This window comes from Phallusia mammillata, chromosome 8, assembly GCF_965637545.1.
Source record: "Phallusia mammillata chromosome 8, kaPhaMamm4.hap1.1, whole genome shotgun sequence".
In the NCBI taxonomy this organism is placed as follows: domain Eukaryota; kingdom Metazoa; phylum Chordata; class Ascidiacea; order Phlebobranchia; family Ascidiidae; genus Phallusia; species Phallusia mammillata.
Genome location: NC_137259.1, coordinates 7877212 through 7905179, shown reverse-complemented (window position 1 = coordinate 7905179; position 27968 = coordinate 7877212). Strand labels below are relative to the sequence as shown.

General features: G+C 37.2%; 1 protein-coding gene and 2 pseudogenes across 2 annotated transcripts; 2 read left to right on the top strand and 1 right to left on the bottom strand.

Moving 5' to 3' along the window:
* The first annotated feature begins 11 nt into the window (after nucleotides 1–11).
* On the top strand, nucleotides 12–6678 carry LOC145204717 (DBH-like monooxygenase protein 1). Its single transcript, XM_080077310.1, has 15 exons — nucleotides 12–164; nucleotides 229–339; nucleotides 402–551; nucleotides 1854–1944; nucleotides 2001–2182; nucleotides 2241–2318; nucleotides 2378–2482; nucleotides 2746–2848; nucleotides 3272–3441; nucleotides 3565–3659; nucleotides 4170–4326; nucleotides 4962–5104; nucleotides 5854–5935; nucleotides 6246–6344; nucleotides 6421–6678. The coding sequence occupies exons 1-15, from the start codon at nucleotides 12–14 to the stop codon at nucleotides 6676–6678; spliced, it is 1977 nt and encodes a 658-aa protein (XP_079933436.1).
* A 1029-nt stretch (nucleotides 6679–7707) lies between these two features.
* LOC145204120 (DBH-like monooxygenase protein 1 homolog) lies at nucleotides 7708–13461 on the bottom strand (annotated as a pseudogene). The gene is made up of 15 exons (XR_013853453.1): nucleotides 13276–13461; nucleotides 13108–13218; nucleotides 12896–13045; nucleotides 11657–11747; nucleotides 11421–11598; nucleotides 11285–11362; nucleotides 11121–11225; nucleotides 10804–10906; nucleotides 10398–10567; nucleotides 10224–10318; nucleotides 9321–9477; nucleotides 9008–9150; nucleotides 8587–8674; nucleotides 8212–8310; nucleotides 7708–8138 (listed from the first exon to the last, which is right to left on the bottom strand). The product of XR_013853453.1 is annotated as a DBH-like monooxygenase protein 1 homolog (transcript).
* Nucleotides 13462–19089: 5628 nt separating this feature from the next.
* LOC145204716 (DBH-like monooxygenase protein 1) lies at nucleotides 19090–27360 on the top strand (annotated as a pseudogene).
* The last annotated feature ends 608 nt before the right edge of the window (nucleotides 27361–27968 follow it).

Sequence of the window (27968 nt, the reverse complement as noted above, 5' to 3'; positions counted from 1 at the left end):
ATTGGAACAAAATGTTTAAGTTTCAAGTTTTTGTTGAATTGGTCTTCGTGTTGGGATGCCAAGGTCAAACTCCAAGTCAAAGTTATCCATTCATGCGACAGCTTGACACAGAGGGAAATGTTTTGCTCAACTGGGATTTCAACACAACTTACATCACACTAGAGGTGTAATGCATAAATTTGCTTTCAGTTCATTTTCATATTTATTTGTTTTTTGTTTACTTTTCAGCTTCATGCCAAAACAACTGGTTGGATTGGTGTGGGAATCTCTCCAAATGGTGATATGGCTGGGGCAGATATCATTGTTGGTTGGGTGAAAAGCGGACAAGTTACTATTACGGTGTGTACAAATATTGTGAGTCGGTTCCTTTTTACTGCTTTCAAAAACACTATACTTCATAGGACCGTTTTGCAACTGGAAATTTGTTTCCACCGATGGACAATGAGCAAAATATACATGATTTATCTGGAGGTGAAAGTGATGGATGGACTTGGATGAAATTTACTAGACAACTGCCAGCCTGTGATTCTTTGCAAGATCTTCCTATAACGGTCAGTGTTCAGTCGTGTTATCCAGAATAAAAAATAAACTATGAAATATTTAAAATCAGCATCAAACTCTAAAGCAGAGGTCTCAAACTTTGTCCCAGATGATATTTTAAACCTTATCCGAGATAACATGTTTATAAACCGTCGGAGGGTGTCGATTTAGCACTGAGGATTGCAAACGACACGCTCAAATGCAAACACCCAACAAAGCGCTGACTTAGTAAATTTAACGCTCAGCCAACCAGAATATATTTCTTGAACGTCAACTCAACCTTTACAAGGACACACCTTATACATCACACGATTGTGCGAATCAGCGAATTAAAAGTTTGTGTAAGGTTCACATTTCAAGCCATTATTATAACAACGAAATGAACAACACCATCCGGGACAACCCTTCCATTTGGACTTACTTCAATTTGGTTGGTGCAAAGAAAATACATTGGAACGTTTAAATCATTTGCAATCTGGATTCTATCGCTCGGCGCGTTTCATAAGATTTGATTGTTAAAACCAGGGGATCGAACCGCTTGCTTTATGGGCCCAGATTCGGTTCAGGTTCATTTTTTGTTGTGTCTAGGGGTCAGGGTTCGGTTCAGGTACCAAAATGTATGTATGTTTTGCGATTACCCGGTTTAAACTGGTTAGCGGTTTTTGAAACCGGTTGAAATTTTAAAATTTATTCTACCCCCATGTATTTATGGTACGCATTTTCTAGGTTCTGCTGCAATATCGCACTGTCAGTACCCAATTCAAACTAGTATTAAAACATGATAAAATATAGTAAAATAGTAAAATCTATAAAAGACAAGCAACGCAGATATAACAGTCGCAACACAATCACCGCTGCAGCAATGCAACATAGAATAGCATTTATGAAGTCAGAAGACAGTGCCAAATGCAACAATAACATCATCTCACAGCCTTTTTAAGCTCCAAAAGATTTTTTACTGTTCACTTCGAGACACCTTGAAAACCGTTATGTTATAGTCGACACGCTCTATAGCTACCTCTTTAGAACGTTGTTCTAAGATCAGTGAATGTTGTGATGGCTATATTGGGTTCAATAAATTAAACCGGTTCCTTTGGTTCAGGTTTAGTTCCGGTTCGACTTCCTGGACAAACTACTCTTTGTCGCGCAATACATATGACCGGATTTGTAGATTATAAGCTTCCGTATTTTGAGGCAATTGTACCTTGGAGTAGCGTAGTAAAACGTTTGAAAACTTCTGGATAGAATTAAATTTTTAATTTTGAACCAATATACATCTGCCAACTCATCAAATAAACTATTTATTTTTTTAGGAAGACACAATGAGAATAATTTATGCTTTCGGAACAACAGATCCAGTTGGAGACGACATTGTATCAAGTGACTATCACGGAACCAACAGAGGTACAACATATTTGTCCGGCAAAAGGAAGTTTTTTAAACCTTAAAAAAACTTGCAGGAACAAGACTCACCCTGTTTACCGAGACGGCTGATATGAACTCAGTGGCTTCACCCCCTGATGAGACAATTGAGACATTTAATTTAACCACCGGTGGGGTTACACTTCCACCAAGAGATACATTTTACAGTTGTCATCTTCTACAGCTCCCAGATGTACCTTCCAAGAGACATATTATCGAGGTTAAACTAATTTTTAATGAATTCAGGATAGCAATTAATATAAAGTTCTCATTTACAGATTTCACCATTAATTCAAAGCGGTAACGAACGTTACATAAGTCACATCATAGTCTATCAATGCGTTGACCCTCTTCCGGTAGGATTTGTCTTAACTATGTTTACTTTCTTATGATTATAAAAAACGGTACTATGCAGGCCGGCGCAGTGGTGGGTTCAAGTGGTGAATGCTTTACTGATAGCGAACCGATTTCTGACAACGACTGTTCAATAACATTTACTGGCTGGGCAGCTGGTGCAGAGGTAAGTTAATATGTCAGAATGGGTTCGGAATATTTGGAAGTAAAGTGTTTAATTTTAGCTTTAGGACTTTCATGCCTTGTTTCGAAATAATTTATGTCTTGTAGGCCAGATTGAAGGTTGAAATGGTATTATAAGTGCAAAATGTTGCACGTTTTGAATGTAAAAGTCAACATTTTGTTAAACCTTCGTTTTTACCACATTTTCTAACGAGTTCTGTAAAGAGACGTTAACATCGTTTTATTGGTAACTTTTACCGTCGCCAGAATTTACGTTATCCGTCAAACGTTGGTCTGCCATTTGGCGAACCTGGCGACTCAAGAAACATAAGGCTGCAAATACATTACGACAATCCGAACCTTGATGAAGGTAGGTCATAAACATTAACATCTTAGACATGAAGTAAATCAACAACACAAAGTCAAATTTGATAAACAAAGTTCTTCCAATTTCGGTTACCTTTCCGCAAAGTCCATTGCAGCATATTGGGGTTCTTGATCAGTTTGTCCGTTACCCTCGTGTTTTTAAATTTACTGTAAGATTATAAAACACGTTTTTTGTCGATGATCTACAACGATATTGGCGCAGTGAAAGATGACCACATAAAAATACATTTCGTTTTCAATTCTACCCTTACATGTAAAAATTAAATATGGCAACGCTATACAAGATTATGTAACACACAAACACAAAATGATAATATAAACACTAAAAGTTTTTATTAAGTGACCTAAGACCACGTTTGAAAAAAGGGAGAAGTAACACATAATTTAAACGTTTTTTTACTTTCAGGAGTTATAGACAATTCTGGATTAACCATCAAGTATACAAGTCAGCTTCGAACCCACGACGCTGGATTGTTGCATATCGGCGCTACTGTATTTCCATATGTTTTCTTTATTCCACCAAACGCAGTATCATTTCTCGCTTACGGAGATTGTCCAGCGGATTGTCTCGAAAAGGTAAATAATGTGGTACAACACATTGTAATTAAAACAAAGTCACAGTAAACCCACTATTCAAATTACTGTCTTTTTTTCTTCAATTTTAAAGAAAATAAACATGATTGTCTATTGTTGCGATAGGCAATGGATTACGGAAATATTACAAGTTTTACAATATTCGCAACACTTTTTCATACACATTCTCTTGGAAGAAAAGTAACTGTTCGTCATTTTAGGTAAGATTTTGTACGAAATGCAAGTATGATACCAACACAAACTTTTAACCACAATTGTGCGTTTAAAAAGTCGTTTAATTGAGTCCAAATTTCATACATGTGAAGAGTAGTCTGAATGCCTTTATAAAAGCTTCACTGTCATCTAATTATTTCTTAAACCTCAAAACAACTCTTGCAGTTTGGGTGGCGATGTTAACAATTCTCCAACCAAACCAACAAGCCAAATTTCCTCTGAACTTTCACCCGAAACCGTCTCCCAAATTCTGGATAAGTCCAGGCTGATCACACAGTGTGTTAAATGTTCAATTCATAGACAAAATAGGAGTGCCAACAAAGCGCCACAACACAAAATAGTGTACAATTACATGTGATAGTAAAAGAAGTTAGATAGCAAAACAAATTGCCACAAGACCCAATTATACAGATTTTAGCAAAAATGCCTTGTTTGCTATTAAACTACTCGCTATATAGATTATACAACAAAATTTCTAAATTTCATTTTTTTGCCAGAAATGGAGCAGAGTTGCCGTTTGTAACAAAGGACGACGCTTATGACTTTAATTTTAATGCATACCGTTATGTGCAACCTGAACGAGTCGTGCTACCAGGCGATCAACTTCAAGTTCTTTGTGATTATGACAGCACCAGCAGAACCAACATTACATATGTAAGATATCATACCTATTACAGAAGAATTATGCTGCCAAAATCAAAAAATATTGTAACACGCAAAGCGTAGCCTATCAGAAAATTGTTCAATTATTCGTGTGTCGCTTAATGAAATTATCCGGATATTTGCAAGTATTTGAACGAAATGAGCGTAATTCTCCTATGGTTTCTGTCGAAAGCTCGCACAATCCAATGTTTTCTATTGGCACATAGGGGTGTTTTAAGTAATAAGTTACCTCACTGTTATTTTCAACTGTGGGAAAAGAAAATGGCCTTGTTTTTACAACAAATGTATTTAGCTCCTAATAAACTCCGATTAAACATTTGAACAACAGTTAAAAATATGATGCCAAGTCCTTTGCTATACTGAAAGCATTAATCTATTTGCTTTAATGTATAAGAGAGTAGTTTATTCTAGTCTCGGCTAACAAAGAGAGAGGAAGCATCTCTGTAACCATAAATAAGCGTCACAGTATGTATGTTTTCATCGATTATATGTATATAGCACATGAACTAACAACAACGTTTTCACACATACACGTTCACGAGTTTTACACTGTTTTAAATGCAATTGTCATTTAAATACGTTTGATTGAAACTATCTGATAACGAAACCATTAACGTGGTTTTCAGGGTGGACTTCCTCGTACCAGAGAAAGGTGCTACGGTTTTGTGTCATACTATCCACGTTTGCCAATTTCGCGATGTTTATCTGGACCTATCCCAGATCCATACATTTACAATGCTCTCGGTATTAACAATATCTCCGATATTCGGTGAGTTATAAATACAACTTGCAAAAGTTCTTGTAGGGCAATCGCTTTCGAACATTTAACATGGGTAAAGTATAAGAGCTGAATGGGACGTTTCAATTTTCCAAGGGCGTCACATAATAGTTCCGTTTCGTGGCTTTTTGTTGTTGTATCAATAAACACAACTTTAATAATAAGTTTCCTCATTTACTTTAATTTGCTGGTGCGTCGCAAGTCTAGAAAACTTTTCCAGAGGCGTCGCAATAAAAAAAAGTTTGAGAACCACTGCCGTAGACTATTCCATTTTTGAGTAAGATTGAAGTAAGCATAACAAGCATTTACGCTAAAAACTTATTTCTTTAAAACCGATTCACAAAGTTAAAAATGTAATATGCAATCATCTCCAGTTTATTACCATGTTAGTGGACGTCCTGTGGACCACCCAAAAGGCACCATGGACCACTAGTGACCACCAGTTAAGAACCACTGATCTAGTGAGATAGGCTAAACCAAAATTTAAAATATATGTACTCACAATCATAGATGAAACAATCAGACACTCTCCCGGTCAATAATGAACATCGTCATGATGTTAATAAACTTACAGTAAAACAGAAAAACAAAAAAAATACCTAGTTTTATACCTTTTTGCATTTTCTGTTAGTTTGAGACCAAACAATGAATGGAAACACTTAGATTAGGTACACTCAAATGTTCTGTGGTGATGGCGATTTCATTACTATTTGTCGTTTCTGTTTTAGTGCTCCTCCGAGTTCGGAATTAACTTTTACCGGTTCATATGCACAGTTTTATTTTGAAGGCAGCAACTTGACTCTCGAGCAATATTTCAACGATGTAAGTGTGTGCTCTAGTAACTTTACGAAATTTTTAGTGAACGAAGCCCATGGTACAGTAAAACCTTGTAATAATTTGAAAGACCTTGAAAACTTATTATTAAGCGTGTTTTAAAACCTTGAATATGTTTCAATTTGAACATGTTGTTAAAAATGAAGTTTCCTTAAAACTGATTTTTAGCCTGTTTCAATTTTTATGAAAATAATGTAATTATAATTCAGATTATTTGTGCACAAAAAGGCTGCTTTTAGCAACCAAAACTTCTTCCACACAAAAAAAAATAGATTTAATTTTTCTACAACATTATAAGATACCTTGGGATCAAGAGTTGGCAGCTGAATTAAGCAACAACTTAAATGAGATTCCGAAATTCCAAGTCTGCACAAACAACGACATTTCGCCTCCGGGAGTAAGTTTAAAACACAAAAACCTTTGGTGTTTGCTGTTGTCGAGCAAAATTTATAAAAACGTTTAATATGTTTTAGCTTGCATCATTCGTTCTCCCGGCCAACATTACACACCCTTATGTGGAACCGAATCCAACTTGCATCGAAACAACAACCACTAACACTACCACAACCACAATAAGTGCTACAACCACAACCGCCACAATAACAACTGCTTCCACAACCACAGTCATGGGCACCACATCCGGTCAAAATGGAATTACACTAATGTCGTCCACTTATCAGTTGTTCGTGCTTATTATTCTCAGCCTTATCATTGGTGACTTACAAATGTAGTAAATTTAATTCATTGAATATTTGACCCTTTAAAAAAAATCCAGTGGATTCTTTACACCAATGTGTTTTCTAAATCATGTGCCGCTGTAAATACGTTCAGTGCTTCCGTCAGGTATTGTGCTTTGGTGGACCTTTGACTTTGCATCTATGCTCTCAAGCATGTGACTTATTTGCTAATGTGATTGAGAACAGCTTTTAATTTCACTTGTGTAACGTCAAACATCATGTACATACTATCGCATGTCATTCTATGCAATGATCATTGTTTATCATTGTGTTGCGCCCTGTTATATTGTTCCAAGGGTCGATATCTTTTTTAACGTCGCGTTCCAATTTACCTGTATATCTAAATAACAATGGCTTGGCGTGCCAATATTTTTCTGTTGCTAATTTGAACAGTATACTAACCTAAAAGCAAATAAACTTCTATAAGTTGAATGATTTTTGGCTTATTACAGTATGAAAAATGCAAAATAGGTAAAATTACATTAAAGAGTACTTGAATATAAATCTTTAAGGTTTATGATAGAGATACCAGCAAACTTACATTCCCACATGAGGTTTGCACCAGCAACAAAACATGTTTTAAGTATTTTTTGTGTAATCCGTGGCCAGGTACTAAAGTTTAAGTTTTAGACAACAACAAAAACACCCTGTATAAAATGGTTGAAACAGGTTTAGAAAAGCCTTTTATTTACATTTTAAACGCGATAGCTCTAGGCCTAATCATGTTTTGTCTGAAACAATTGTAAGAACCGAAAAGAAAGTTTTTTTCAAACTACACTACATCTGAAACTTTTTATATTTGATGTTATTTAATCGATATATTGCAAAGCAGAAGTCGAAGTGAGATTAAATATAGAGCAAAAAATCCAAATATTAAAGAATTTCCTATACAACCATTTAAAAACTCTATACTGTGCTGTATTATACTATTTCTTTTGTAATTGCTTTGTATTTGATTACGCATTCCACATTCAGCATAATAAATGATAATAAATGCAGAATTGCGAACAAAAGGTACTCACTTAGTTAATCATTTAACTCTTATTTTATTTAACAACGAAAATTTATTTGCAAAATTTAAATTATTATGCAACGTGTCATGACCTTTGCACTACGTTTTGTCTGGCTTCAGTACCGACTGAGACAAAAAAGCCTAAAAGTCCTAAACGTTGTCGTAATATTTGTCCAAAATGGGTAAGTTATAGGTTAGTAAAGGAATTATTCAATTATTAGTAATTATTCATCTCATCACACATCGTGATGAATAATTAGAAACCGATGACAAAGTAGAACACAACAATTAAAAACAACTGGTAAGACTGTGACATTATTCTAAGTTGATTTTGGCCGGATGTGGTTGTCATGCCAATAGTTGTGGTTGGTGTTTCGATGCAAGTTGGACGTGGTTCCACATAAGGTTGTGTAATATTGACCGGAAGAACGAATTGTGCAAGCTAAAACACGTCAAACGATGTTATAAATATTTTTTTCAAAACAACAAACAAGATTTTTGTTTTTTGAACTTACTTCTGGAGGTGTAAACCTGTTGTCCGTGCAGACCTGGAATTTCGGAGCCTTATTTAAGTTGTTGCTAAATTGAGTTGCCAACTCCTGATTCCAAGGTATCTTATAATGCAACAGAACATTTAAATGTGAATTTATGTTATGACTGACTCGCGTTGCATGAATGTGACAGTACATTTCAAATTATGCAACTAAGTACATGTTTGTAAAATGTATAACAAAAAACAGTAATCGCCAATTTCTTAAAACATGTCTGGTCAATACAGCATGTGTACGACGTTGTTTCAAATTACGTACATTCAACATATTCATACCTACAGTAACCATGAGCTTGTTTCGAAAGATGTTCACCAAATTTTCACCAAAGCAAACACTTACATTGTTGAAATATTGTTCCAGAGTCAAGTTTTTGCTTTCAAAATAAATCTCTGCATATGAGCCCCGGAACGTAAGTTGCGCGGGAGTGCTGGAAAATTAACGCCAAATATTTACACAAAATCGCCAAAAAACTTTTCAACAGTTCTGTCTGTTTGGAATCAAAGAATACTGTTAATTGCTTGACCTTAAACTTGCCAAATATGCAAGAAGGACAAACAAATGTATGGTAGATAGGTATATTCCTCATTTTGATTATTTCACATATGATTGTGATTGCACACTAGTTTTCATGACTTTTTTCACGAAATGGTTTTATCCCTTCAAGGTCTCGCCTACGAGAACTATTCTATTGTAATTGCCCTAAACTAAAGAAATTTGATTTAAGTTGTTTTGGGTTGGTATCTAAGTCATTTTAACTCACCTAATATCGGAGGTATTGGTAATACCAAGAGCATTGTAAATGTATGGATCCAGGATGGGTCCAGTTAAACAGCGAGAAATGGGCAAACGAGGATAATATGAGAGAAAACCATAGCACATTTCTCTGGTAGTAGGAAGTCCACCCTAAAAAAGACGTTAACGTTTGCTAGCGGATAGCTTCGATTAAACGCAATGAAACAATAATTGCATCCAAATTAGCATAGATCCCGTGACGGGTCATCAGTTGTTTTTTGAACCGACAAAATAATAGAGCTACAAATAGGTGTTATGCAATAATAAGTCTATTATCTTACATATGTAATGTTGGTTCTACCCGTGCTGTCATAATCACAAAGAACTTGCAGATGATCCCCAGGTAGCACGACTCGTTCAGGTTTCACGTAACGAAATGCTTGGAAATTAAAATCATAAGCGTCGTCCTTTGTTACAAACGGCAACTCCACACCATTCCTGCCGATAGCAACATAAAATATAAAAGTTCTAAGGTTATGGATACTTTTGTACAGCAGACGATGCATTTTTCGCCAAAAATGTGTGTGTATGGTTCTCCTGGGAAATTTTGTTTTAATTTTGTGTTGTGGCGCATTTGTTTTACATTACTTCCCAGAAGAGTCATCGAATATGTCTATAAATCCTACATTTTACACACCGTATTAGAGAGACTGTCTTGGGCTTGGCTTAAGGCAGTGGTTCTCAACTGGTGGTCCATGGACCACTAGTGGTCCATGATGACTTTTTGGGTGGTCCACAGGACGTCCACTACATTAAGTGATAAACTAGAGATGATTGCATATTACATGTTGAAAGAGTATCAAAATGTTAGCTGTTAATAATTATATATCACAAAATTGGTTTTAAAGAATTATATTTCAAGCCCAAATGATTGTTTCGTATGCGTACTTCAAAAATTAAATGGTCCACGATATTATTTTTACTGGGCCGGTGGTCCATTGCCTGAAACGAGTTGAGAACCACTGGCTTAAGGGGTTGGCCTGGCCATGGTATCATTGTCACCAAACACTGCTAGAGCTTAACTGAGGCTTTTGAAATAGTTATGTAACATTCTACATGAGAGCTTTGATTCTTTGTTTAAAGGTTAAGAACTAGGAATGTGTACAACTTTGTGGGTATACTGTAGTTGTGGTTACAAGTTTTGGTGTATTACAACTTTTACTATGACTAAAACTAAATCTTACCTAAAATGACGAAGGGTTACTTTGTTTCCAAGCAAATGTGTGTGAAGGAGTGTTCCAAATATGTTAAAACTTGTAATATTTGCATAGTCCATGGTCTGGTAACATAAATGATACTCAAATGACGAGTAAACAAATAACAAATTATGTTTTACTATAAGTTGCCGCCTAATTTACCTTTTGGAGACAGTCCGCTGGACAATCGCCGTAAGTGAGAAATGATTCAGCCTTTGGTGGAACGATGAGAACGTATGGAAAAGTAGTATGGCCAGCTAGCAACAGTCCGGCATCGTGGGTTCGAAGCTGACTGGTGTACTTAAAAGTTAATCCAGAATTGTCTACAACACCTGAAAGGAAAACCGTCGACATCATGCCTTGTCATTTGATTACGACATTTTCTATGTTTTTCGAGTGTTTGGCAATGAAGGCGGAAATTTTGGCCGAATCAGTGTACCCCTAAAATTTATTGCTGATGAGTGTTTTTCAACTGAACCTTGTTTACAACACGTGAGCTGAATAAAACACTTTATATTTTGCAGACAATATATATGGCTCGTGTTTGTGCCCAGTGTTAACGACCAACCTGCATCACGGTTCGGATTGTCGTAATGCACTTGTAGTCTTATATATCTTGGGTCGCCGGGTTCGCCGAAAGGCAGTCCAACATCAGACGGATAACGAAAACCCTGCAAGCGAAAGCAGATATGAATTTCTACCTTAACGTCGTGAACAGAACTAAGTGTTGGACAGACAAAAGTCAAATCTAATGTTGAACATGTAAAAGTCTCAGTCACAAAAACTAAGATACAAATTGTTTCTAAACAAGGTTGAAAGTCTAAACTTTGAACAAACTATTTTTCTTTCAAATGTGTTCAACTCGTTTCTGACATATTAACTTACCTCTCCACCAGCTGCCCAGCCAGCAAATGATATTGAACAGTCATTGTCAGAAATTGGTTCTCTATCAGTGAAGCACTCACCACTTGAACCCACCACTACACCTGCCTATAATGCACCGTAGTTTTAAAATCATAAGAAAGTAAACATTTTTAGACAACTCCTACCGGTAGTGGGTCGTCACATTGGTAGACTATGATGTGATGTATGTAACGTTCATTCCCTTTTTGAAATAATGGTAAAATCTGTAAACGAAAACGGTTTTATTGATAATCATCGTAAACACTTAAAAAAAGATTTAACCTCGACAATATGTCTCTTGGAAGGTACATCGGGGAGTTGAAAAAGATGACAACTGTAATATGTATCTTTTGTTGGAATTGTGATTCCACCCGTGGTTAAATTAAAAGTCTCAATTATCTCGCCAGCGGGTAGAGCTACGGAGCTCAAATCGTCTCAGTAAACAACGTATTTCTGGTTCCTACAATAAGTTGTTTTGCTGATGAGAAGGCTGTTTTTTGCGCAGCAATATGTTGTACCTCTGTTGGTTTCGTGATAGTCCCCTGGGACTATGTCGTCTCATGCTGGATCTGTTGTTCCGAAAGCGTAAATTATTCTTATCGTGTTTTCCTGTAAAGATTAATTTCCTTTCTTTAGTAGCTGTTTTGATAGCCTGAACTATTATTTAATATTTATATTTTTGCAACCTAAAAATTAATAAACTTTTTTCTCCTCTGCCGAAATTATTTTTTTGGTAAATTAAGAGGCTTTGTTCTGCAAATCTCATTGGTTGTATTCAGTGGTGGGATTCACTTTTTTTGTCAGTCGGTTCTATCACAAAAGTCATATTTTTTGGCCGGTTCTGAAAAATCCATTGACAGTAAGCAGTAATGCTAACCGGTTCGCTAATGTCATAAAATTTCGTGAGACGGTTCTATAGAACCGGTGCGAACCGGCTGAATCCCACCACTGTTTGTATTGTATCACATGGATGTTTTGTCAACAAAATTTTACATAACGCCCAGATGTAAGCGCAACAGTGCAGATTTAAAAATAGTTTTAAAAGGGTTGCTACAAGGTTGGAATTGAGCTTGTTGTTCTGAATAAACACAGGGCTTTGTTTAGTAAACAGGGGCTTAAAAATGGCTCTTGTGACGACTTCCTTTTGCTGACGTTTGGAAAAATCGTGCTCAGTAAACGTTTCAGTGTCTGTTTATTGTAAAGGTTGTGGTTAGTGTAAACATAACATTTTCTGGTTGGTAGTGCATAAAATTTACTGAGTTAGGTGTTGGTTGCGTGTTTGCTATAAAGGTAGACCTTGGGTGGAAACTGATCATAACAACTGTTGTATTTCCAACTAGTTTTACATGGACAATTTCTCATTTGGCAAAAATTTGTCGTTTAACGCGGGGGTTGGTAACCTTTTTTGTATTCCTGACCGTTTTTGAAACTGAACGCGGACCGGACGTTAAAAAAACTACAAATATTTAGCAATGAAAACGCCCAGATTAGTTTATCATCCCCGGAATACATGGGAAAATGTTTTATAGCATTTAACCTGAAAATGTATACGCCCGGTAACGAACTCCTCGCGGACCGGCGGTTGCCGACCACTGGTTTAATGAAGATTAAGAAAAGGGCAGTCTAATAAATTTTAAGCCAACAGTACCATCTCGTATGAAGCAAAACAATTCTGTGCGATAAACTACAACTAAAAGTTTAAAAAATAACAGAAGTGTGCTTGTCAAAATTTTGAACAACTGTTTCCGACTACTAACCGTTATAGGAAGATCTTGTAAAGAATCACAGGCTGCCCGTTGTCTAGTAAATTTGATCCAAGTCCATCCATTGCTTTCACCTCCAGATAAATCATATATATTTTGCTCGTTGTCGATCGGTGGAAATTGGTTTCCAGTTCCATAACGGTCCTGGTAAGGACATCGTTTGTTAAAAACCTTTTACAACCCTCTCACACGCATGTTTAACACACCGTAATAGTGACTTGTCCGCTTTTCACCCAACCAACAATGATATCTGCCCCAGCCATACCACCACCTGGAGAGATTCCCACACCAATCCAACCTGTTGTTTTGGTATGAAGCTGAAAAAACAAATATATTGTACAGACTGAACTAAGAGGAAAACTAATGTAATTCACCTCCAGTGTGATGTAAGTTGCGTTGAATTCCCAGTTAAGCAAAACGTTTCCCTCTGTATCAAGCTGCCTCGTGAATGGATAACTTTGACTTGGAGTTTGACATTGGCACCCCAGCACCAATGTGAAACCAACAAAAACCACTGAATAAAACATTTCATCCACAAATGAAATGTTCAAAAAACTTAAATTAAGCTGCAATTTGTAACAATGCAGGTTTAGAAAGTTTGTCAACATTTACCCAAAGCAATCTTACCTCCTAATGCAACACACGACTAACTAACGCATTCCCCAACATAAGTCTTTCTATACAGTTTCACTGGGTACTAGATTTCCGGCTTCGTGGTTCAAATAAAAAAACGTGATAGCTCACAGCTCGATTTTAAAAGAATGTTACAGCACCAAACTTAACTTTTTTTCTGGTTTACACTTATTTGCGAAAATGTTAAACTGACATCTCACTAAATTCTTAGATTTTGCTAAATCATTCTCAACTATTTTGAATCGTTTTGACTTTAATATCAGTTGATAATATTTGGCTTTAAATTAATCGTTGATTACCCATAGCATTACACTAACATAATCGGCCTACAAAAAGACTCACGACTGGGTGTGCAGGTTTACTACACCTGTGATATTCTTTTCTGGCCTAAAATGAAAAAAAGTTTTTTTTGAGATTGAGTTTACAAGCTGCATTTGTTGCAAAAAAGTTTTAACCATTCACAACTGGGAGCAGATAACCGCGGATGCTAACATTGTAACCGCAACCACAGGTTGTACAACCTACGGCTTGGGCTGATCCAAAGTCATGGTTTTATTGTCTTGATATAAATCAGTGCTTGTCGTGTTGCCTAATCCCTGGCCTTTGTTGCTGGCTACCACTTCCAGGTTATGTGCACGGCTCAATCATTGTTATATTCGTTGGATAATATTTTCAACGAATTGCCCGGTTGGTTGGCAGAAAAATTTTTAGTTTCTGTAAAACTTAAAGATTTCTGGTATAGTTAAAAGTTAATGTTGTATTTTCGTTAATCATGCGATGGGAACCTTTGAAAGTATCCAAAAAATAGGGCAATAAAGAAATACACAAGAAAACACAGCAAAAAGTTTTAACCGTGTGCGGCAGGCACCATCATCATTTCGCCGAAATGGTAAGTGCGAAAATTGTTAATGAGCATTTCCAAATTTTTTTTTCATTTTTTTTTTAAACCATAGAGCAGTGGTTCCCAACCGGGGTGCCGCGGCACCCTGGGGTGCCAATTGCAATGCTCAGGGGTGCCGCGAGATATTGATATTGCAATACTGCGGCCCATTATTTATTTTAACTTTAACACGTTAAGTGCGGAATTTATTTATTTCTAACCGAGTTTTAGTGTGTATTGAGTTTCGCATCTCGCATTTATTCCCGGCTTCTTATTTCATACGGTTATTTGAAATACAGAAACCTCAAAAAATTTATCCAGTTTTGCCAGGGTGCCGCAAACTATTTATCTCTTAGATAGGGTGCCGCAAGGTCAAAAAGGTAGGGAACCACTGCCATAGAGAGTGGTCAAGATACGTACAAATCGACATTTTGAGGTATGGGAGAAAACGTTTGAGCTTGTAAAGTCACATTTATGGTCTCAAACAGTATTTTCCAATGAAATGACTTTAACCGGTACTCGTTTACATCAGTCGCCTATATACAAATGCATACATCGCTAAGCCAATGTTACGAAACAAATAAAAAGAATATCCGAGCCTAATATTTTTCTATAAATTGGTACAGATGTACGTTAGAGCAAGAAGTTTCACCTCGTAGAGTCACATTTCTGGTCTCAAACAGTATTTGCCAACGAAATGACTTTAACCGGTACTTGTTTACGTAGGTCGCCCATTACAAATGCATACATCGCTAAGCCAATGTTACGAAACAAATAAAAAGAATATCCGAGCCTAATATTTTTCTATAAATTGGTACAGATGTACGTTAGAGCAAGAAGTTTCACCTCGTAGAGTCACTTTTCTGGTCTCAAACAGTATTTGCCAACGAAATGACTTTAACCGATACTTGTTTACGTGTCGCCCATATACAAATGCATACATCGCTAAGCCAATGTTACGAAACAAATAAACTCTACGAGGTGAAACTTCTTGCTCTAACGTACATCTGTACCAATTTATAGAAAAATATTAGGCTCGGATAGTCTTTTTATTTGTTTCGTAACATTGGCTTAGCGATGTATGCATTTGTATATTGGCGACCTACGTAAACAAGTATCGGTTAAAGTCATTTCGTTGGCAAATACTGTTTGAGACCAGAAATGCGACTCTACGAGGTGAAACTTCTTGCTCTAACGTACATCTGTACCAATTTATAGAAAAATATTAGGCTCGGATAGTCTTTTTATTTGTTTCGTAACATTGGCTTAGCGATGTATGCATTTGTAATGGGCGACCTACGTAAACAAGTATCGGTTAAAGTCATTTCGTTGGCAAATACTGTTTGAGACCAGAAATGCGACTCTACGAGGTGAAACTTCTTTCTCTAACGTACATCTGTGCCAATTTATAGAAAAATATTAGGCTCGGATAGTCTTTTTATTTGATCGTAACATTGGACTATGTACTGTGTATGCATTTGTATATAGGCGACTGATGTAAACGAGTATCGGTTAAAGTCATTTCATTGGAAAATACTGTTTGAGACCATAAATGTGACTTTACAAGCTTAAACGTTTTCTCCCATACCTCAAAATGTCGATTTGTACGTACCTTGACCACTCTCTATGGTTTAAAAAAAATAAAAATGAAAAAAAAAATTTGGAAACTGTACGCAGTGGTGCGTAACGCTTATTAACAATTTTCGCACTTACCATTTCGGCGAAATGATGATGGTGCGGCAGGCACTACAAAACTGCAAGAGCCAAATCTGTATCCTTGCTACAGGTTGTACACCACTAAACCTGAACCAACCTTGGACTGATCCAAGTTGAAAGCGCAGCGGTTTACAGTCCAGATGAAGCCAAACTTCTCGGCTTGCCAAATTCCTGACCTTTGTTACTGGCTACCACTTCCAAATTGTATGCACGGCTTAGTAATTCTTGAGTAGTATTTTAGCGAATTACCCTGGCGGTCTGCACTAACTTGATGAGAGGTTTAGTTCAAAATGTTCCCCAAACCCTTAAGTGAATTTAAATTTGTTGCTTTGAGGGTGTTCAGTCTTTAAGATACCATTGCAACCCCCAAAAAAAATTAGTGGGCTTATACTTATTTCGCAATAATCTGAATTCCGGCAGCTTATATATGTAGTATAACTTTGTTAATCGTTAAAAATTTACGATTATTTTAAACAATGTTGGTGGATAAATTAAAGGAATGGATATATCAAGATTAGAGATTGAAACTCAACCACAGTTATTTGGGCATGGGTTCGGCCAAAAGTTTAAAAAACAAAATTCGGCCCCGAATCCACCCCCACTAAACTTTTCAGGCCTTAATTATAGAACTCAATTCCAATTCCAAACCGAACAAGCGAGTTAAAATAATTATTATTTGTCTATATAGCCCATATTGTTTAGCTTGGTTCTTTAGTCGCAATCAAAAAGCGTATGCGCAACATCAGTAATTTTCTCAAAATAAGTATTCTGGTTCAATGCTCTTGTTTATGCTGATGATTACCACCCCAAAGCTGACTTTCTTCCATTATAGTTAAGCACCACAACTTAAGTACCATATTCACTCGTTTGTATGCTTCCCTTGACGATAGGCCCTCGATTGTAAGCTTACGTGCCATTTGATACATGCCATTGTTCCATAAACTTCACATACATGCCATTGTTCCACAAACTTCTCTGTTAGTAACTCAAAAACATTGCCTCCGACAGAGCGCATGTTGAAGTGTAATGTCTACCTGTCCCACAGTTTTAAACACAAAATAAATCAAAAAGCAGGGGTGCAGCAATAATGTCGGTATGATACAAAAATGTAAGCCGCCCAAGCTGTAGAGTAAAAAAGCTGTAAGTTATAAGCCGTGGCCAGCGGCTTACAATCAACTATAACAACTATACGGTACCAAGGCATGTTTTATGAGAGGTAAATGATGAAGATTTTTTGAAAAAGCTGTGACCACTACATACCAAGTTAATATCCTGAGCAAAAAAAATATTGTCCACTAGTAACTTCTTACTGTTTAGATACTTCTAAACCAGGGGTGGGCAACATACGGCCCGCGGGCCGGATCCGGCCCGCGACGGGATTTTGAGCGGCCCGCAGACAGTTTCTGGTCTTGCATGATGATGTGGCCCGAGGCCACAGTCTTCCGCAATCCCCTACTACTTGCTTACTCCGTCAAATTATAGTTGTAACGGACAGTAACGCTCCCCACTAGCAAAAAACTTTCCCGCCGTTGTAACCATCGCACCATACATCCATTGTTACGACATAACTGCCAACCTTGTGGGTGGCCTGGTTTCTCGGTTTTCTTTCTTTCCACACGTGTAGCCTAATTAGTGTTTCTGCAGTATCTAAGTCTGTGGTGTATGCATTAAATTTGCTGTGGTGAATAATTTTATGTTATATCAGTTAGATTGTTTGGACTGTATTGTAATTGCGACGTTCTTGATTGTATTTAGTTTAGGTGGTCAAAAATCCGTTTTAAATCACTGGATAAATACGCGATTAATATATCGATTCAGGAATCCGGCCCGCCAAGTACTTCATTTTCCCATATCAGGCCCGCCGACTGGAGAAGTTGCCCGCCCCTGTTCTAAACGCAAAAGTTATATGTAGGCTATATCTTACATACAATGTGAAAAATGAAATAAAATTTATGCAAAATTTGAACGCACAGGCAAATAGTAACCTACGTATGCATATTTTCGGCTAATGCAGACGTAAATTACAAGTAGGATCAACTTTCAAGCTGTGAGATACAAATAAAGTATCTTGAAAGACACCCCCGGGACCACTTTCAAAATCGAACCGTTAAAACTATTGTAGTTTGGTTGCATAAACAATCAAAGTATTGCAACAACTAGTCTTAGTTGTACATTTTTTGTGCATGTCACAATTTTGAAGCTGAAACAGTTTTGTTATTTAACGAATCTCCCGCAGACAATAAAATGTATAAAAGAAAGATTCTTGCTTCTGATCAGTATAATATTGGACTGTTTCATCAAAACAGATAAAAAGCATAAATCGTTTCTATTAATAACAGAAAGATATATTTTGCCTTAATAAATAGGCATCGTCAGTTTCTGCAAAAAGCAAACATGTCGACAGCCTGCCAAGGCCAAGGCATTATTTCCATTCGTTTGTAATATTTAAGACGTAAACAAATTGTGAAAAAAACTTCCATTTTCAAAGCCAGGTGGCAGTGTAAGATCACAAAACCTATTTTTTTTCATTTCATACAAAAAACTAATGAACAGAATGTTCCGGTTCAGAGACGTTAAACGCGATACTCGGGCTTTTCTTGGTCCAATGAACTTAATGTGCACGAACCCACAAACTAGTTCAGGCAAACCGCTCTTGGATTAAAACATTTTAAATGTGCCAGGGTAAGTTACCAAACAGTCAAAAGTTTGTCAAATACAACCTCGGCCGTGTAACGAAGTGTAAGCTATCAGAGGTCACGTTATAAATTTACATCGCAAAGCCGGAAATCTCGTACGCAGTGCAAATGCGTAGAAAGGCGAAAGTTGGGGAAGACAGCAGTTAATTGCGTATTGTATTGATAGGCAGGATTGTTTAGGGTAATTTATAACTACTTTTCTAAATATGATTGTTACAAATTTCAGCTTGATTCAAAATTTAAACATTTTACTTGTGAATAAAATGTTACATGCAGTGGTTTTTGTTGGTTTCACCTTGGTGTTGGGATGCCAAGGTCAAACTCCAAGTCAAAGTTATCCATTCATGCGACAGCTTGATACAGCAGGAAACGTATTGCTCAACTGGGAGTTCAACACAACTTATATCACACTGGAGGTGAAATACACCAGTTATCCTCTTAGTTCAGTCTGTACCATTTATTTATTTTTTAGCTTCATGCCAAAACAACAGGTTGGTATGGGAATCTCTCCAGGTGGCGGTATGACTGGGGCAGATATTATTGTTGGTTGGGTGAAAAACGGACAAGTCACTATCACTGTATGTAAAAAAATGCTTGTCGGGTTGTTTTGAAAGATTTTCCAACTAGCGATTTACTTTATAGGACCGTTTTGCAACTGGAAATCAATTTCCACCGATCGACAACGAGCAAAATATAGATAATTTATCCGGAGGTGAAAGTGATGGATGGACTTGGATCAAATTTACTAGACAACTGCCAGCCTGTGATTCTTTACAAGATCTTCCTATAAAGGTTAGTAGTAAAAACACGTGTAATTGTAACAGGAAGTTGTGAAAAGAAGTGCTGCGGCATTGTAAAGATTAAGAACTATAAAGTTCCTTTGCAATGTTTTCAAGCATTTGCACACCGAAACAGAGAGCCTTAAAAATATACAACTAGTATACAGAAAAACGTGACTCATCAGTAAATCGTAAAAATTCCTTTAGTAGCAACCCTTTTGCGCTTTATTATGCTTCATATGCAAAAACACGCTAAGAAAAGATTCTGAGAAACAGATTACAAAAAAACATGATCATTTGGCGTAATATATATTTCTCAGTGACTTCTAACAATGGCTTCTGGTATATAGTGAGAATTTTCACAATAAAGGTTGTGGAGATTGACTCTGGGCTTGCGTTGCATAAATAAACAACAATAGGATTCACGTTGACTTGGGGAAGAAAACTTTCATCGTAAAAAATGTTAAGCTTATAAAATTCCAGTCGGTTGAATTGCAATTTTTATGTAAAGTGGTTGCTGCTTAATGTAAAACTCTTAAACCCCGTTTGTTTGGTTTTATGGCAACGAACATATTTGGCCCTCTGCCTAATGCGTGTTAAATGACGATTGTTTGTTAAAGCCGAAACTAAATTAGTTTGCAAGCCCAAAACTGCAGTGTTTAATTTTGTCCAAATATCTGCCTTACAATGGCCGGCTTTAAATTATACGCTTCAACTGCACACACGCAACAAACAGTTGACTCCTCAAATTTTGCGCTCGACCAACCAGAACGTGTTTTGTGAATGGCAACCATAACCTTTACAATGAATGGACGATACGTTTACTACACACAAAATTTACAAACGTCAGCAAAAGGTCTCTTTTTGAAGCGACCAACTCTTTCAGAAGTAGAAAAAACAACAACAAATGATCTTAGAGACTTGTGAACATAAGGCATTAAATTTTGCCCGCCCAACGACGATAAAAATGAAGCAAACGACTTCGTCCGAAGGTCTGGTCTTGAATTAAGACTTCAGTTGCAAATACGCCACGTTGAAAGTTAACGCAGCAAATTTATGGACGACCAAGCAGAACACGTTTCTTTCTGGGCTCATCACACAAACCTGTATTCGGGCATATTTTGAGGTTGAACATCCTGGTTTGTTGGAGTTAGTAAATCTGTGATGTGATAGTCAACAAGGAACATTACGCCAAAACTAACATGAAAAGCATCATATTTTCTTGAAGCACAGCATATATCCAAACAAAATCGATAAGTTTCCCTAGATTTTTCACGACTGCTGACAAGTACCCTAGAAACGCCCCGAAAAGTAACGTAAAATAAAATTACACGAATATAGAAATGGTGTAGTTGCTGCAGCGTAAACTATGGGACACTTACAGGACACAAATAATAAAATTATTATTAACTAACGCAAACTTTTTTGAGGTATGACTTGCACAATATTGTGTCCTATACGATACCTTGCAGGTGTTTCTGTCATGTAGCTAAAGCCCCTTTATATATTGTCCGGACAAAATCTCGCTGCATTGCAAACTAAAAATTAAACAAGTGCTTCGAAATTTAGGCCGTAGCGATCACCTTTAAGCGGTGTATAAAATTGGGTAGGTAATACGCACGGTCATGCAATACATCTGATGATTATTACGTTTAAAAATGAAGCTTCCTGTACGTTTCTAACATGTAAAGGCGGAAACAAAGTCATGGGGTTGGGAATTCATGGATAGCAAACAGACTGTTGAACGACCAAAAATTTGGTGGTCAAAACAGGGTTGTCAAAACTATAGCAGAAAGAACATTATTTTATTCTGTAGGACAACACAATGAGAATAATTTATGCTTTTGGAACAACAGATCCAGCTGGCGACGACATAGTCCTAGGGGACTTATCACGAAACCAACAGAGGTACAACATATTTCTCGGACAAAAAAGTTCTTGTGATCTAAGAAAACTGTTTACAGGGACCAGAAGTGTGATTTTTACTACGTCGGCTGATATGATCTCAGTAGCTTTACCTGCTAACGAGACAGTCGAAACTTTGAATTTAACAAATGGCGGGGTTACAATTCCAGCAAAAGATACATATTACAGTTGTCATCTTCTACAGCTCCCTGATGTACCTTCAAAAAGACATATTGTTGAGGTAAAACATGTATTTGCGGTCTTTAGAAAACAGGTTTACCAATTTTTCGGTCACAGATTTTACCACTAATCCAAAGCGGTCATGAACTTTACGTACATCACATCATAGTCTATATCAATGTGTCGACCCACTGCCGGTAGGATTTATCTCAAAACGTTTGGTTTGCATTTTAAAACGATTTTATTATTATTTTAAACCAACGGTGCAATGTAGACAGATGCAGTTGTCGGTTCAAATGGGAGATGCTTTAGTGACAGCGCACCGATTTCCGATGATGACTGTTCAAAATTTATTGCTGGCTGGGGTTGGTGGTGAAGTAAGCCAGAGTTCATAAGGCTCGAAACTAAAAATGTAATGTTATGATGGCAATTTACAATGTGTGTCGGTCAGCAACTATAGGGCTTGCTATGTCTTCTTGCACAGTTTTGTATTGGGTGCGGACTGCAGAGGACTTTATTTTTACGATGTTGGGCTGCCCTTTGGCGAACCAGGCGACCCGAAATACGTTGTGTTACAAGTGCATTACGACAACCCGAATATTGATGAAGGTATATTACGAACAGTAACAACTTAGCCGTGAAGTATAACCACAATGTAAAGACAGGTTGAACAATATACTTACTTTCTCGTATACTGTTTGGCAAAGTACATTGTGGCACATTTAGAGTGCATATATGTTTTGTTAATATCAACCCACGGTTCAAGATCAGTATTTTGTCGTGAACATAAATGCTTATTATTGTGTTTGTTCCAGAGTTGTAAACGGGCCTGAAGTTGGAGCCCTTTACCCGTAGTACAAGCCTAAAACCTAGCCGGAACTCGAATCGTTTTTGAAGAGCCCGTTTAGGTCCAAAAGTTTGATTGACAACCCTATACCGAATCAAGCCCGCTTTTTTAAAGAAACGCTAGCCCGAACCCGGCCCGACTTACAACTCTGGTTTGTCTATTCAATAACTGATAAAAACAATCGCTTCAGCGACACACTTCCTATAATGAACTTTTCATAAGCATCGAGCCAATAAAACTTGTGACATGAGCCGTCTTCGCTTTGGTTCCCAAGCAGTTGCTTGGCCGTTGCGAGCCAGTTTCGTCTGTGGTGTATGCCCAGTTGTGATATTGCACAAACTAAGAGAGGTATGGGTTTTTTACCCTGTTGCCCCCAACAAACTGGAGTGCCGTTGGATGGCTACACTATCCAATACGGCCGATCTCATACGGCCGATCTCTTGTGGCCGAAAATAAGAATATGTTTTGATTTAATGACAATTAAGGCATAATGTCAACGGTTTTATTTTCAGGTGTCATAGATCAGTGGTCGGCAACCGCCGGTCCGCGGCCCGGTACCGGTCCGCGAGGAGTTCGTTACCGGGCCGTATAATTTTTCAGGTTTAATGCTATAATACATTTTGACCATGTATCCCGGGGATCATAGACTAATTAAAGCGTATTTATTGCTAAATATTTGTAGTTTTTTGAAGACCGGTCCGCGATAAAATTTCACTGTCAAAAGCGGTCCGCAGTGCAAAAAAGGTTGCCGACCCCTGTCATAGATGATTCTGGATTCACTTTTAAGTAAACCACTCAACTTCGAACCCACGACGCGGGATTTATGCAAACCGGTCAAGTTACGTTTCCATATGTTTTCGTTATTCCACCAAACGCTGAATCATTTCTTATACATGGCGATTGTCCCGCCAATTGTCTCGAAAAGGTGAATTATGTAGCAAATAAGTTACTGATTTAGAATAAGGTTTTACCCAATCCTTCTTACAAGGCCATGGATTATGAAAATATCACAAGTTTTACCATATTTGGAGCGTTCCTTCACACACATTTGCTCGGAAACAAAATTACTGTTCGTCATTTCAGGTGAGGTTTAGTTTAGTTGCAATTGTGTGAAGTAACATACAAACGGTATTACTTTGTTGCGGTATTACTTTCGCAAGTAGTAAGTTATATTATCTTTTTGCCACAGCTTAATTTTGAAAAATAACATATTTAGCTTCAGGGCATTAGGCCTCCTTTTTGATCTAGTTTGTTAGGTCATAATAAAACCATTTTTGATCTAGTTTGTTAATATCTGTCCAAAAAGAACAAAACATAATAAAACCAGACTTAAAAGTCCAGTCAAATCGTGTAAGTTTTTTTTAGTTTTTTTATGACTGGCAACGTCTTATCAAGACTTTGCAAGTCCATTAAAATACCTAAGTTTGCATTTGTCCATATTGGCCTGAAATGTCCAAATTTATTATTTGTTTTTTTTTGTGCAGAAACCGAGTAGAGTTGCCGTATGTAACAAAGGACGACGCTTATGATTTTAATTACTAAACATTCCGATATGTGAAACCTGGACGAGTCGTGCTACCAGGCGATCAACTGCAAATTCTTTGTGATTATGACAGCACAAGCAGAACTAACATTACATATGTAAGATAACAGATACTACGCACTCATGCTCAAGGGTTACATTACGTCATGTACAACCGTAATTGCTTTACTGTATGGTTGATTGAAACGTAAGACTTTTGCGTAACGGACGTTGTTTTGCTTTATCAAGGTGGACTTCCTAGCACCAATAAAATGTGCTCAGGTTTTATCTTTTTATAGGGTGGACTTCCTACTACCAGAGAAATGTGCTTAGGTTTTTTCTCATATTATCCTCGTTTGCCAATTTCTTGTTGTGCCACTGGACCCCTCCTAAATCCAGACATGTACAATGCGCTCGGTATTACCAACATCTCTGACATCCGGTAAGTTAAAATGGTAATAAAATACAGAAAGGTCTCAGAGCCTTACACATTTACTATGGCGTCGTAATGACAGCAGTAACAGGTTTCAGCAGGTTATTACTAGTGATGTACCGAATCGGCGAAATTTCGATTCGGCCGAAACCGAATATTCGGCGGTTTTGCCGAATAAATTCGGCCGAATCAACCGAATCATTTATGACGTCACGCGAAGTCGTACGCTACGCGTTTGACGTGAAAAAAATGTTTATCTACCAGGCAGCCAGTGCAAAATAGTTGTGTTTCGTCCTTATTTCAGTTCTGTGGGGTTTAAAATTGCCGTAAGCATGATTGGCAACCTGCCAATGAATTACTAATTTTTTTGACAACCGTGGGAAAAACGATAATGTGTTGAAAAAGATAAACATTGACGCAATTTTCGTTATGTTTGGGCTTTTGAAAGATTGCGTGGACCTTAATAAGCAGAAAAGACACGTTTAATGCTTTAAATTTGTGTTCGTAAAAGATTCGGTTTCGGCCGAATCGCAAGAAATTATTCGGCCGAAACCGAATCTTTGCAAAAATGATCGATTCGGCCGAATAAATTCGGCAAACCGAATATTCGGTACATCTCTAGTTATTACACCAGATTAGGGTTACGAGACGTCCATAATTTCGGCGTAAAATCTGTGTCCGGAAATAATTTTAAAAAACACTCGTAATGTCCGAAATTCCAGCGCCTTGTAGCCTAACCTACACTAGGTTTTCCAATTCTTTTCCTGACTCAGAAGTTTACGTTTTAGCTGTTGTCTGTGCTGTATTTGATGCATGATGCTACCTAGTGATGCATCGAACCCGCATAAAAAGGTTCGGGCCGACCGAATATTCGGCAACGAGACCGAATAAATTCGGCCGAATCAGGCCGAACCTAAAATCCCCGTTCCTATGGATTTTTAACTGAACCTTGTGTCGTTGATGCGAGTGAAGTGAATTATGACAAATCAAAATCACTTTCACAATGCGAAAGCTTTACTAAACGTTCTGTATTGGTGAAAATGATATTTTAAGCATTAATTCCATGCAATCAAAAAGTTCATCGAAAAACATCGAAAAACAACGTATTCAGCCGAAATGTTTCGGCCAACCGAAACTTCGGTGGGTCACTAAATTGCTATACCTTCATTCATACCAATAAACTTATCTGGCTATTCGGTGATTGTTTGCGTCTTGGAAGCTAACAAAATTTTGTTAAAAAGAGCGGATCCTGTAAAACCTTCTGTTTTGTAACTTATTAATGACCCCAAGATAATCTCAAGATTACGACTAACAACTCCGGTTACAGTTAAAATATACACTTGCACAAGTTATAAACAAATCATTAAGAACAGAGAATATACCGACTGTTTGTCAACCAGTACTGTACTATTCTTGGGGTAGCGGCTCTAAACCTAAGACTTTAGGAGCATTTGCTATTGATAGGTGCATCTTGTAGCTACAAACCGTAAACGAAAAGTAATTGATAATAATAACTAATAAAAATAATAATTATTTTGCAATTGTTTGACTACAAAACCAAGGAAAAAAAGAAAGGTGTAACTCGCGATAGAGTACTAGCATGTGCTGCAATTGAAAACTTACATAAATCAGCCAAGCGGAACAAACAATTCTTTTTGCATACTGCACTAGTTCACGACCAAACAATAAACGGCAAACTTAGTTGACAATTTCATTAAAATGTCAAAGTCAAAGCTGATTGGCAATTTCATTAAAATGTTTGTCTTTTCTTTCTAGCGCTCCCCCATTTTCGGATCGTAATGTTTACGGTTCGTACGCAGACATTTACTTTGAAAGCAGCGGCTTGACTTTGGAACAATATCTTAACAACGTAAGTTTATATAGTGACATAGTTTGTTGAATGTACGTCTTTTTTGAGAATACTTCCAGTGCAGTGGGTATAAAAGCATAAACGTTCGTCAATCCAATTTGTGTTGAAACCAGAGAGTCGAACCGGAACTGAACCCGAACCCACAAACCAGTTTGAGCGGTTAATTTCATTAAACCCGAACCGAACCCAAACCGATAATTACGATTTTCTAAAAACCCGAACCGGAGTTGAAGCCCATATTTTGTTTGGCGTTGGACCCGAACCGGAACTGAACCAGTAAAAAAATGCAGTCTGTTTTATATTTTGTGATTTTTTTTCAAAACAGCGCACTAAAGAATACACGAGATAACACTTATAGGGGGTGTCAAAAATAACAGTGCACGGTCAAAATTATTTTGGAGTTTGATAAGGCCAGGTAGATGATGGGAAGAATTAAACTAAAACGAATACAAATTTGAACCGGTTTAAAAACCGCAAACCGGTTCGGACCGGATAATTTGCCCAAACCGGAACAAAACCCGAACCAGAAAATATACATTTTTAAAAACCGGAACCGAACCCGAACCCGAACCCGAACCCTTGAAAATAAAGCCAAGTAAACCCGAACCGAACCTGAACCCATGTGACAAGCGGTTCGACTCCCTGGTTGAAACAACAACCACAACTGCTGACACAACCACAATTATGACAACCACATCAGGCCAAAATGGAATTACAACAATGTCGTTGACTTGTCAGTTGCTCTTGCTTGTTATTCTTAACCTTGTCATTTGGTAATTAACATATGCAAAAGTAATTACAATCACCTTCTAACATTGTCCTTGGAAATTTCTCGTAATTCTGAAATTCCGTGAAAGTGTGACAATATTAGTAAATGAAACAAAACCTGATGCGTTGGGTTGTATATTTTTTGATTATGTGTTAAGGTAAACATGTTAAACTATATGAGCGCCCTCATCAGGCAATTTACTTTAACAGACTTCTCAAGCGAGCTTTAAACAATTTAAGATATTTTTTTAGATCTAGACTTCTAGTTTGACTGCCTGGATGTATGTTTGCAAAATATTTAGTCGTTGATATCTTGTATCTAATTATCTCAACCGCGTAAGATTAAACACCATATAGGTGATATGGTTTGGTGTGTTTTTTTGCCAGTGGTTCACTACCTGGAGCCAATTGTATCTAAAAATGAATTGGTCGTGCATTGAAAACTTTATTCTTTTAGATGGGTGTCCAAAAGTAATCCTCATGATTTTCGGTTCTGAAAAGTATTTATCGGGCCTGGAATGCCTAGTGAACATTCGCTTCCAGCTAAAAGGCTTGTTAAACGTTTATAGTGTGAAAGGATGTAAAATGAACCGCCTACGCCCAAAACAACGTCTGCACCACGTGGTTCCCAAACTTTTTTGACGAATTCTCTGTAACTATTCAAAACATTTTCATTTCTTTTTAATATACTACACAGTAGATGCTAACCACACAGAGATCATTTAAAATTGGGTCTTTTATTAATTTCACAGGTCATATCACCAGAGCTCAAGTGTCTACTTACAAACCACGTTCAAAAATTAAAGTAAATTTCTCCCCTGTAGAAACCACTATGATC

Coding starts and splice junctions, on each gene's coding strand:
- LOC145204717 (XM_080077310.1), top strand. CDS start 12: ATGTTTAAGTTTCAAGTTTTTGTTGAATTGGTCTTCGTGTTGGGATGC. Junction 165..228: donor CAACTTACATCACACTAGAG/GTGTAATGCATA, acceptor TTTACTTTTCAG/CTTCATGCCAAAACAACTGG. Junction 5,936..6,245: donor TCGAGCAATATTTCAACGAT/GTAAGTGTGTGC, acceptor CAACATTATAAG/ATACCTTGGGATCAAGAGTT.